The 13,136-nt window shown below is 42.7% G+C and overlaps 1 protein-coding gene across 3 annotated transcripts in view; it reads left to right on the forward strand.

The window, feature by feature from the left end:
- The window catches only part of LOC111956901 (dual specificity testis-specific protein kinase 2), a 38,807-nt gene that overhangs the window by 7,995 nt on the left and 17,676 nt on the right, over positions 1 to 13,136 (forward strand). For all 3 annotated transcript variants that reach the window (XM_023977602.2, XM_023977601.2, XM_023977603.2), the window contains 2 exons: positions 588 to 892; positions 11,482 to 11,603. In XM_023977602.2, coding sequence (XP_023833370.1) covers positions 671 to 892; positions 11,482 to 11,603 — 344 coding nt within the window. In that variant the 5' untranslated portion in view covers positions 588 to 670. The remainder of the gene's footprint in view (positions 1 to 587; positions 893 to 11,481; positions 11,604 to 13,136) is intronic.

The raw sequence follows: 13,136 nt of genomic DNA on the forward strand, positions 1-13,136 counted from the left end.
TTATTATGTCTCCTTGTGTTCCTGTACATGCTCCCTTGTTCGTTTTGGATCCCAGTCTTGGACTTAGGCTTTATCTTGGCTTAATAGGCTTTATCTTGGCTTAATCTCATATAATTGGACAATCCATCCCTATTAGAGCCATTATTTGTAGGCTTGTCAGACCAGAGGCGGGTTAGGACCCCTGTCATGTGTGTCTAAGTAGATTGATCTTGTGTGAAGTAATGCTTTTGTCTTAGTATTTGAAAAAAGTTGGAGGAAATGTCAGAGGAATGTAATAAAATAGATGAGGCTTATTATCCCCCTCATGATAACACAACTGTGTTCTGTTTAAATGAGCAGAATGGGGATAAAAAAAACACACACTGATTTTATTATACTTCAGGGGTGCATAAAACGCCATATTTTCCATACAGATACTAGCTGAAACATCAGTGTTTTCTGGCTTGTTATTTGTGTTCTGTGAACCATAAGCTTGTACTGTACATTCTAAACTACAGGAAAGTACAAATATTATTAGCTGGCACCAAAACACACAATTTTTTCAGTCTGCCTGCTGAGAATGGATTTTGGTGTTTCCTTCCTCTTAGGGCTGTAAAGGGTTGCCAAGCAGTTATCGAAAATGTGAAACCTTCATGGAGAAGTCCCCCACAGAGTTACCAGTGAAGAGACTATGATGGATCGGAACAAGCGCAACTCCATTGCCGGCTTCCCCTCCATGAGGCCAGACCGTCTTAATGACCTGGATGGTGGAGGGGAGTGGGCCCCGTCTCAGGTGGGAAGAGTGTGCCCCTCGTCGTACCGCGCCCTCATCAGTGCCTTCTCCTGCCTGACGCGCCTTGATGACTTCATCTGCGAGTGGATTGGCTCCGGCTTCTTCTCAGAGGTCTACAAGGTGGGTTTATGTTATGATTGACCTGAAATGCAAGAGTTTTATGGTAGGTAGGTGGTACTGGTAGGTAAATAGTAGATTGTGTGAGGACTTTTATTTATTTCACCTTTATTTAACCAGGTAGGCAAGTTGAGAACAAGTTCTAATTTACAATTGTGACCTGGCCAAGATAAAGCAAAGCGGTTCAACACACAACAGTTACACATGGAGTAAAATAAACATACAGTCAATAATACAGTAGAAAAATAAGTCTATATACAATGTGAGCAAATGAGGTGAGATAAGGGAGGTAAAGGCAACAAAAAAAGGCCATGGTGGCGAAGTAAATACAATATAGCAAGTAAAACACTGGAATGGTAGATTTGCAGTGGAAGAATGTGCAAAGTAGAGATAGAAATAATGGGGTGCAAAATAAATACAGTAGGGGGGAGGTAGTTTGGGCTATGTGCAGTAATCTGTGAGCTGCTCTGACAGCTGGTGCTTAAAGCTAGTGAGGGAGATAAGTGTTTCCAGTTTCAGAGATTTTTGTAGTTCATTCCAGTCATTGGCAGCAGAGAACTGGAAGGAGAGGCGACCAAAGGAAGAATTGGTTTTGGGGGTGACGAGAGATATACCTGCTAGAGCGCGTGCTACAGGTGGGTGCTGCTATGGTGACCAGCGAGCTGAGATAAGGGGGGACTTTACCTAGCAGGGTCTTGTAGATGACCTGGAGCCAGTGGGTTTGGCGACGAGTATGAAGCGAGGGCCAGGCAATGAGAGCGTACAGGTCGCAGTGGTGGGTAGTATATGGGGCTTTGGTGACTAAACGGATGGCACTGTGATAGACTGCATCCAATTTCTTGAGTAGGGTATTGGAGGCTATTTTGTAAATGACATGGACGAAGTCGAGGACCGGTAGGATGGTCAGTTTTTTACAAGGGTATTGTTTGGCAGCATGAGTGAAGGATGCTTTGTTGCGAAATAGGAAGCCAATTCTAGATTTAACTTTGGATTGGAGATGTTTTATGTGAGTCTGGAAGGAGAGTTTACAGTCTAACCAGACACCTAGGTATTTGTAGTTGTCCACATATTGTAAGTCAGAACCGTCCAGAGTAGTGATGTTGGACGGGCGGGCAGGTGCAGGCAGCGATCGGTTGAAGAGCATGCATTTAGTTTTACTTGTATTTAAGAGCAATTGGAGGCCACAGAAGGAGAGCTGTATGGCATTAAAGCTCGTCTGGAGGGTTGTTAACAGTGTCCAAAGAAGGGCCAGAAGTATACAAAATGGTGTCGTCTGCGTAGAGGTGGATCAGAGACTCACCAGCAGCAAGAGCGACATCATTGATGTATACAGAGAAGAGAGTCAGTCCAAGAATTGAACCCTGTGGCACCCCCATAGAGACTGCCAGAGGCCCGGACAACAGGCCCTCCGATTTGACACACTGAACTCGATCAGAGAAGTAGGTGATGAACCAGGCGAGGCAATCATTTGATAAACCAAGGCTGTCGAGTCTGTCAATAAGAATGTGGTGATTGACAGAGTCGAAAGCCTTGGCCAGGTCGATGAATACGGCTGCGCAGTAATGTATCTTATCGTTGGCGGTTATGATGTCGTTTAGGACCTTGAGCGTGGCTGAGGTGCACCCATGACCAGCTCTGAAACCAGATTGCATAGCGGAGAAGGTATGGTGGGTTTCTAGCTTCCCTGAAAAGTTGCATATCACGGGGGCTGTTCGATGCTAATGCAGAACGCCATAGGATGTTTTTGTGTTGGTTAAGGGCAGTTAGGTCTGGAGAGAACCAAGGGCTATATCTGTTCCTGGTTCTAAATTTCTTGAATGGGGCATGCTTATTTAAGATGATGAGGAAGGTATTTAAAAAAACAAAAAAAAAACAGGCATCCTCTACTGACAGGACGAGATCAATATCCTTCCAGGATACCCCGGCCAGGTTGATTAGAAAGGCCTGCTCGCTGAAGTGTTTCAGGGAGCGTTTGACAGTGATGAGTGGAGGTCGTTTGACCGCTGACCCATTACGGATGCAGGCAATGAGGCAGTGATCGCTGAGATCTTGGTTGAAAACAGCAGAGGTGTATTTAGAGGGCAAGTTGGTTAAGATGATATCTATGAGGGTGCCTGTGTTTACGGCTTTGGGGTGGTACCTGGTAGGTTCATTGATAATTTGTGACATTGAGGGCATCAAGCTTAGATTGTAGGATGGCTGGGGTGTTAAGCATGTTCCAGTTTAGGTCGCCTAGCAGCACAAGCTCTGAAGATAGATGGGGGGCAGTCAGTTCACATATGGTGTCCAGAGCACAGCTGGGGGCAGAGGGTGGTCTATAGCAGGCGGCAACGGTGAGAGACTTGTTGTTAGAGGTGGATTTTTAAAAGTAGAGGTTCAATTTGCTTGGGTACAGACCTGGATAGTAGGACAGAACTCTGCAGGCTATCTTTGCAGTAGACTGCAACACCGCCCCCTTTGGCCGTTCTATCTTGTCTGAAAATGTTGTAGTTAGGAATGGATATTTCAGAAATCGGTGGTCTTTGGTGAAATTTGGTGGTCTTCCTAAGCCAGGATTCAGACACGGCTAGATCATCCGGGTTGGCAGAGTGTGCTAAAGCAGTGAATAAAACAAACTTAGGGAGGAGGCTTCTAATGTTAACATGCATGAAACCAAGGCTATTACGGTTACAGAAGTCATCAAAAGAGAGCGCCTGGGGAATAGGAGTGGAGCTAGGCACTGCAGGGCCTGGATTCACCTCCACATCACCAGAGGAGGAGTAGGATAAGGGTACGGCTAAAAGCTATGAGAATTGGTCGTCTAGAACGTCCGGAACCGAGAGTAAAAGGAGGTTTCTAGGGGCGATAAAATAGCTTCAAGGTATAATGTACAGACAAAGGTATGGTAGGATGTGAATATAGTGGAGGTTAACCTAGGTATTGAGTGATGATGAGAGAGATATTGTCTCTAGAAACATCATTGAAACCAGGTGATGTCATCGCATGTGTTGGTGGTGGAACTGAAAGGTTGGATAAGGTATAATGAGCAGGGCTAGAGGCTCTACAGTGAAATAAGCCAATAAACACTAACCAGAACTGCAATGGACAAGGCATATTGACGTTAAGGACAGGCATGCTTAGTCGAGTGATCATAAGGGTCCAGTGAGTAGTGAGGTTGGTTGGGGTAACGGCGATTCAGACAGCTAGCCGGGCCAGCGGTAGCAAGCTAGCATAGGATGGAGGTCTGTTTTTAGGCACCTCGTGCGTTTCCGACGGTAGATTAGTGGGGTTCCGTGTGGTAGAGGGGAATCAATCCAGTTGGCAAAATAGATATAGTTATAGTGATCCAAGAAAAATTGTCCGATAGACCTATTCAGATAGCAGCCGATAAGACRGCTAACGATTAGCGGGCCGCAGATGGGCGTTCAGGTAACGTCGCGATGGAGGGGCCAGTTGGATAACTCCCTCGGGCAGATAACGTCGGTAGTACAGTCGTGAAGGCCCGGTGGGGCTCCGCGTCGGCAGTAAAACGGGTCCGGATAGGTGATTGTAGCCCAGGAGTGGCTGATGGAACTCTTCAGCTGGCTAGCTCTGGAATAATTGATGTTTGCTCCGGGATCGACGTAAGCCAATAGTCACACGGATAGCAGCTAGCTAGCTGCGAGATCCAGGTGTAAATGTCCAGAGCTTGCGGTTGAAATCCGGGGATATGGAGAGAAAAATAGGTCCGGTATGTTCTGGTCTGAGTCGCGTTGTACAAAACTGGCGATAGCTTTTCGAGCAAAGGATAGCTGATGACCACAAACCGTGGTTAGCTGAATACTAACGTTAGCCAGTAAACTGGCTAGTTTCTGGGTAGCTTCTGGCTAGCTTCTATTGTGGATTTCAAATTTGAGGTAAATAAAAATAATTTAGGCTAGCAGAAAAGCTATGGTATGTCATCACCAGGATTACTTAAACATATAATCTCACACCCTGAGCTGTGTCTCAGCCCTCATTCTATTATTAAACCTCAGTGTGTGTGGTGCAGAATACAGTTAGCTAATACATTGAGCGAGTGACAAGGAGACAGCAACCAACCAAGACGACTTTTTTTAATTTTTTTTATTTAACTAGGCAAGTCAGTTAAGAACAAATTATTTTTTACAATGACAGCCTAGGAACAGTGGGTTAACGGTCTTGTTCAGAGGCAGAACGACAGATTTTTACCTTGTCAGCTTGGGGATTCGATCTAGCAACCTTTCGGTTACTGGCCAACGCTCTAACCACTAGGCTACCTGCCGCCCCTATCGCTATAGTAGACTACTAGCTACCATAGTAGACTAATAGCTACCATAGCTAGGTTGTTTATCATCAAATATGATTACGTAGTACCTGTCTTGACTGCATCAAACTTGGAGAAGCTAGTTAAGCTATCTAATGGTAGCTAGCTAGGCTAATTGAGGCTGCAGAGCATTTTTTTTTAATGTTTTTTTTAAATTGCAAGCACATTCTCATCCTACAGTTACAAATACCAAGTCTGTTCAGAATATTAAGTTGTACTCTGCCTGTTGGCGCTTAGTCGTTGTAGCCTATCGTTCTCCTTTAACTTTTAATTCTGTCGTTTTAATTCTGTCACTTCCATTGATTAGATACACTACATGACCAAAAGTATGTGGACACCTGTTCGTCGAACATCTCATTCCAAAAGTATGGGTATTAATATGGAGTTGGTCTCCCCCTTTGCTGCTATAACAGCCTCCACTCTTCTGGGAAGGATTTCCACTAGATGTTGGAACATTGCTGCGGGGACTTGCTTCCATTAAGCCACAAGCATTAGTGAGGTCGGGCATTGATGTTGGGTGATTCAGTTTCCACTTCACAATAACAGCACTTAGTTGGCCGGGGCAGCTCTAGCATGGTATAAATTTGACAAATGAACTTGTTGGAAAGGTGACATCCTATGACTGTACCACGTTGAAAGTCACTAAGCTCTTTAGTAAGGCCATTCTACTGCCAATGTTTGTCTATGGAGATTGCATGACTGTGTGCTCGATTCTATACACCTGATAGCAACGGTGTACGGAAATAGCCGAATCCATTAATTTGAAGCGTTGTCCACGTGTGTGTGTGTGTGTGTGTGTTTATTTATACATACACACTCACTCACTACCGTTCAAAAGTTTGTGGTCACTTAGAAATGTCCCTGTTTTTGAAAGGAAAGCACATTTTGTTTGTCAATTTTTAAAATAACATCAAATTGATCAGAAATACAGTGTAGACATCGTTAGTGTTGTAAATGACCATTGTAGCTGAAAACGGCTGATTAAAAAAAAAAAATGGAATATCTACATAGACGTACGGAGGCCCATTATCAGTAACCATCACTCCTGTGTTCCAATGGCACGTTGTGTTAGCTAATCCAAGTTTATAATTTTAACAATTGATCATTAGAAAACCCTTTTGCAGTTATGTTAGCACAGGTGAAAACTGTTGTGCTGATTTAAAGAAGCAATAAAACTGGCCTTTAGACTAGTTGAGTATCTGGAGCATCAAATCCAATTTTATTGGTCACATGCGCCGAATACAACCGGTGTAGACCTTACAGTGAAATGCTTACTCATGTGCCCCTAACCGACAGTGCAGTTTCAAAAAAAATACGGATAAGAATAAGAGAAATGAAGCTGGCAGCTTCATTAAATAGTACCCGCAAAACACCAGTCTCAACGTCAACAGTGAAGAGGCGACTCTGGAATGCTGGGCTTCTAGGCAGAGTTCCTCTGTTCAGTGTCTGTGTTCTTTTGCCCGTATTAATCTTTTATTTTTATTGGCCAGTCTGAGATATTGCTTTTTCTTTGCAACTCTGCCTAGAAGGCCAGCATCCCAGAATTGCCTCTTCAATGTTGACGTTGAGACTGGTGTTTTGCGGGTACTATTTAATGAAGCTGCCAGTTGAGGACTTGAGAGGCGTCTGTTTCTCAAACTAGACACTTATGTACTTGTCATCTTGCTCAGTTGTGCACTGGGCCCTCCCACTCCTCTATTCTGGTTAGAGCCAGCTTGCACTGTTCTGTGAAGGGAGTAGTAGAGTGTTGTACGAGATCTTCAGTTTCTTGCCAATTTCTTGCATGGAATAGCCTTAATTTCTCAGAACAAGAATAGACTGAGTTTCAGAAGAAAGGGCTTTGTTTCTGGCCATTTTGAGTCTGTAATCGAACCCGCTGATGCTCCAGATACTCAACTAGTCTGAAGAAGGCCAGTTTTATTGCTTCTTTAATTAGGACAACAGTTTTTAGCTGTGCTAACATAATTGCAAAAGGGTTTTCTGATCAATTAGCCTTTTTTTAAATGATTAACTTGGATTAGCTAACACAACGTGCCATTGGACTACAGGAGTGATGGTTGCTGTTAATGGGCCTCTGTATGCCTATGTAGATATTCCACAAAAAATCTGCCATTTCCAGCTACAATAGTCATTTACAACATTAACAATGTCTACGCTGTATTTCTGATCAATTTGATGTTATTTTAATAGACAAGAAATGTGCTTTCTTTCAAAAACAAGGACATTTCTAAGTGATCCCAAACTTTTGATCGGTAGTGTAACATGCATACATACATACAGTACCAGTAAAAGGTTTGGACACAGCTACTCATTCAAAGGTTTTTCTTTACTTTTACTATTTTCTATATTGGAGAATAATAGTGAAGACATCACAACTATGAAATAACACATGGAATCATGGAATATATTTTAGATTCCTCAAAGTAGCCACCCTTTGCCTTGACAGCTTTGCACATTCTTGTCATTCTTGAAGGAGTTCCCACATATGCTGAGCACTTGTTGGCTGCTTTTCCTTCACTCTGCGGTCCAACTCATTCTAAGCCATCTCAATTGGGTTGAGGTCGGGTGATTGTGGAGGCCAGGTCATCTAAAGCAGCACTCCATCACTCTCTGTGGTCAAGTAGCCCTTACATAGCCTGGAGGTGTGTTGGGTCATTGTCCTGTTGAGAAACAAATGATAGTCCCACTAAGCGCAAACCAGATGGGATGGCTTATCGCTGCAGAATGCTGTGGTAGCCATGCTGGTTAAGTGTAGCTTGAATTCTAAATAAATCACTGACAATGTCACCAGCAAAGCACCATCACATCTCCTCCTCTATGCTTCACGGTGGGAACAACACATGCGGAGATCATCCGTTCACCTACTCTGCGTCTCACAAAGACACAGTAGTTGGAACCAAAAATCAAAAATTTGGACTCATCAGACCAAAGGACAGATTTTCCGGTCGAATGTCCATTGCTCATGTTTCTTGGCCCAAGCAAGTCTCGTCTTATTGGTGTCCTTTAGTATTGGTTTCTTTGCAGCAATTTGACCATGAAGGGCTGATTCACATAGTCTCCTCCTCTGAGCAGTTGATGTTGAGATGTCTGTTACTTGAACTTTATTTGGGCTGCAATCTGAGGTGCAGTTAACTCTAATGAACTTATCCTCTGCAGCAGAGGTAATTCTGGGTCTTTCCTGTGGTAGTCCTCATGAGAGCTAGTTTCATCAGACCTTGATGGTTATTGCGACTGCACTTTAAGAAACTTTCAAAGTTCTTGACATGTTCTGTATTGACTGACCTTCATGTCTTAAAATAATGATTGACTGTTGTTGCCATAATATGGACTTGGTCTTTTCCCAAATAGGGCTGTCTTCTGTATACCTTGTCACAACACAACTGATTGGCTCAAACGCATTAAGAAAGAAATTCCACAAATTAACTTTTAACAAGACACACCTGTTAATTGAAATGCATTCCAGGTGACTGAAGCTGGTTGAGAGAATGCCAAGAGTGTGCAAAGCTGTCAAGGCAAAGGGTGGCTACTTTGAGGAATCTCAAAGATATTTTGATTTTACACTTTTCTTTTGGTTACTACGTGATTTAAACGAGTTTTTTCCTATTTTTGATGTCTTCATTATTATTCTCCAATGTAGAAAATAGTAAAAATAGAGAAACCCTGGAATGAGTAGGTGTCCAAACATTTGTCTGGTTGTGTGTGTGCATGCATATCGCTTTTGAAACGCACAGAGGCTCTGACTGTAGCCTATTGTCGCTTTGATGACTTATGATTGGACAACAAGCTACACGCGCCACTCTCCACTTTCATGAAAATCAAGAGCAGCAGCATAAATGATCCAATTTCTCCATCGCGCGCGCACAGCAGTCGCTTTCTGATATGTACAGGCCCTTCCGGATAAGTCAGTTAAAATGACACATACCCGTAACAATCAGATCCAACCCAAACCCATTACATTATTTAGAATTCAGGATTGGGTCTCAGGTATTCGGGTACAGGTGGATCCGTGAACACCTCTAATACACAGATACTGTGGCCGCTCCTTATTACATTGATCTAGGCTATTCTCTCACAATCGACTGATTTGGGACGTGCGAAAAGCCCTTTATTTCCACGTCACTCTGGTTGCGACATGAAAATATAGAAGGGCTGAAGCGGTTTATGATGGCGACTAGACGTTAGGCTACAATGGCTGTCTAAGTGCTATATCGTCCATTACACTAACACCCTGACAGGGTTGGTACTTCAATAGATATGGCTGTTGGGGTTAGATGTCCTCAAAATGTCAGTAAAGGAGTTGAACATGTTAGCTACGTTCACTTTTAGTGTACTGTAACCCACATTGTAATTTCCTCCAACCAGCGTCAGCGCTCATGAAAGTTACTTTTACTTTCAATGATGGACTTTCAATTAGTTATAGGCTATAGACTTCAGCTTCACCTACTGAAAAGTCGGAGTCAGGGCATTCTATATTGATGTTGTCACAACCACCACAATAATTTCAGCACTTTCTATCTCATGCCTCTATCTTAGTCATACTATTTCCTTTCCATCTGTATGTATGAGTCATACATACTGATGGACTGGAAATAGAATTCCGATTTAGTTCTTAGCTCAAACAGGAAACTAGCCTAATTACAGAAAGGAATAGAAGTGTTGCTATGTCTGGAGCTGTGATGCACAGTAATCTAATGGCGGCTTCAGAGCATGGCCACAGTGGTCTGCCTTAGAACTACTCAATCACTGCTCATTGGATTCAAAGGGTTGATGCAAAGGACCCAGTGCTGACTTGGTGGGGGAAGGGCAGCGTGTAGGGTCCTGCCCCAGGCTGCCTGAGGGGGATGTCATCACACCATGTATTTTAGGGAGGGAATGCCCATCCAACCTGAATATGACTGGGGCCTTCTGCCTTTACAAATAGTCCTTGTTGAACAAACCTTAAGAAAAAGCTTCCTTTATTCACACACACATGCTCAACCATGTTTTAAAAGGTGCTGTTTAATCCTTGGGGCCATGATATTGTTATATTGCAGCTGTTTCCTCTCAAGTCAAAATGATGACTTCAGCTTTATTAGTACAACAATATTTACCCTCATTGCTTCTCACTTGCAATATTTACTCTCGTTGCCTCAGACTTGCTTCTCTAAATGCTTAACGGACACAAATGTTTCCTGTGTAATGAGAGTTCCATATTTGTCTAAGCAAGGGGACAATGGATCTACATTAAATAAAATTAAAAATGGAATTATCTGTTTGTCTTCGACTGTGTGTCCTGTCTACAGGGCTAGGTATTGAAGAGGCTAGCTGGATTGATGGAACAGATTGGAGGTGCAGGGTCTTGCTGGGGCAACATTATGGGTCTTTGTTTGAGCCAGGCTGCGCTCTCTCTCCTGGTGGGCAGAGTGGGGGAGGTGGTCTAGAGGAGGCCATCTGCTGTCTGCTCCTCTCCTACAGGGAAGACTAGCTGCACCTTTGTACTAGAACTTCAAGAGTGGCTAAAGAAGCACTACGAACTGGATACTCATCCAAGTGCTATATAAGTCTAGATTGGTCTGCTTCCCTTTTCTGTACCTCAAACTTCCTTTTTATCTCCACTCTCCAACAAATGTAAACTAGCTATATAACCAGATATGCATTGTATCTGTTACTGTACTCGCAGACCGACCTGAGTTGAGACTTAGTATCTTCTTATTCACTGGTTTCAGTGTCTTAATATTTCATCTGGAGGAAGTGAGCAGTAGCAGATACAGCTTATTTTTCTCACCCTGGCTCATAACTTCCTGTGGTTGTTATGGCTTTGAGGAAGCAAATCATTCTGATTGTTGGGAAATAGTTTTATGTTTGTTTTGTTGTAGTTAGAAAAGTATTCTGCCTTCTCTGCCAAAGAAAAGGGTTACATTTTAGGTAGTTGTGATATGTAACCTACGTGTTAGCCTATCACAACATTCATATTCTTGGCCTCGGCTCAGTATTCTTTCTAGTGCACCAATGTGTGGATCAAAGCCAGCCACTCATCTTTGATCACATTGGAGTTAATGCTGCAAGGAAGGCCAGTGACTGACCTAATTCACAGGAGAAATAGACTAGGTTTACTTCCCGTTGTTCTGGATGTGGAATGACATTCATTTTGCTGCAGAAATAGAGAGAACCGTTCTTCATGATCTTGGAATAATGATAATGTTTAGAGAAAAGTGTCCCTATGATAAGGGAATATTGATAAGGGAACGGTAGTGTTAAAGAGAAGCGTTCAGATAATGCCTAAATTACCGGATTGTTGTGTTCGTTGCAGGTACGCCACAGAGTGTCGGGCCAGGTGATGGCTCTGAAGATGAACAAACTGAGCAGTAACCGAGCCAACATGCTGAGAGAAGTCCAACTGATGAACAGACTGTCCCATCCCAATATCCTCAGGTGACCTACAGGAAACAAAACACCAGTCTTCCACTACATTTTGGACAGTTGATTTTTTTTTGGCACGCCACCATCCTCAATATTTTGTATAGTTTGAATATCAATCTGTCCTTTGGAGAAACATAGAAATAAAATGCCTTCTGCGATATTATACAATTCTTTTTAATTCTTGGTCAGTTACTGATTTAAATTATTCCAGCTTTTTAATAACATAATCTCAAGGGGCTATTCAAAAAATGGGTACAATACAGGGCTAGAAAAGTTCCGTTATGGTGCCATATTCAGAAATGGCGTCATTTTCTGACTAATAGCCTAATCCCTTTTTTTTCTAGAAAGTGACTCAGTATCAGTCATTTGTGAATCCTTCATCTTTGAAAGATACTTTGATCTGTAGCTTTCTGTTAAAATGATAGTAGCCTCCCCTTTGTAATGGAATCAGTGGGGTAATAAATAATATTATAAACTGGGTGGTTCGAGCCCTGAATGCTGATTGGCTGAAAGCCGGGGTATATCAGAACGTATACCACAGGTATGACAAAACATTTATTTTTACTGTTCTAATTATGTTTGTAATCACTTATGACAGCAATAAGGCACCTCGGGTTTGTGGTATATGGCCAATATTCCACGATTTTAAGGGCTGTATCCAGGTACTCCGTGTTGCGTCGTACATAAGAACAGGCCTTAGCTGTGGTATATTGGCCATATACCACACCCCCTCATGCCTTATTGCTTAAAAATATGCCTTTTAGCAGACTCTTTTTATCCCAAGCGAATTACAGTAATGCGTGCATACATTTTACGTATGGGGTGTGACCTTGATCTCCGCTGTTCCACAGTATTTAACAATGGATTTTCTGGAACAACATCCTGAGTTTGAATTTCATTGACATGAATTCCCTTATGAGGAACAACCTTTCCCTTTTCACTTTCTTCTCATCAAAGCCGTTTATTTTCGTATTAAGTTGGGAGCCTGCAAAATGGGCACACATACATATTTAACCAAACCCATCACGATAGAACAAATAGTTTTGGATTTATTATTGTATGACAATGTTTTATGTTGTCATGGACAATAATATGGAACAATCTGAATTTCCTATCCTCAAATGGATTAAGCTGACCGGGGCTTTGCATGATACACTACAGAGCTCACTGCTGTAGGTGGTGGGTAGGAAAGAGATGGTCGGTGTGTGCTGTGTTACAATCACAGCTTTGTGGCAGTTAGTTCTGTGGTGGTTGGCTGAGAAGAGAATTCTGAGGGGTTCTTTGTCTGAGAAATCCTTCGAAGAACCCACAAAGTTCTGTCTCGCGTTTATTGGGTCATAACTCAGGTGCGCCAACACTCGCTGTGCGTACAGCCTGGCTCGTGTGTTAGGATATTCATACAGCCAGTTTGTCATTTACAAAAACAGACTGCCTTGACTGTGACTCCTGCCTGTTAAGATTTGGAAGCAGTGGCTCAAAAAAAAGAGGGAGAAAAAGAGATGGAATGTGGGTCAAGAGAGTGAGCCTTGTTTCCCCCTAGAAAAT

The sequence above is a fragment of the Salvelinus sp. IW2-2015 genome, linkage group LG32 (assembly GCF_002910315.2).
Source record: "Salvelinus sp. IW2-2015 linkage group LG32, ASM291031v2, whole genome shotgun sequence".
Lineage (NCBI taxonomy): Eukaryota > Metazoa > Chordata > Actinopteri > Salmoniformes > Salmonidae > Salvelinus > Salvelinus sp. IW2-2015.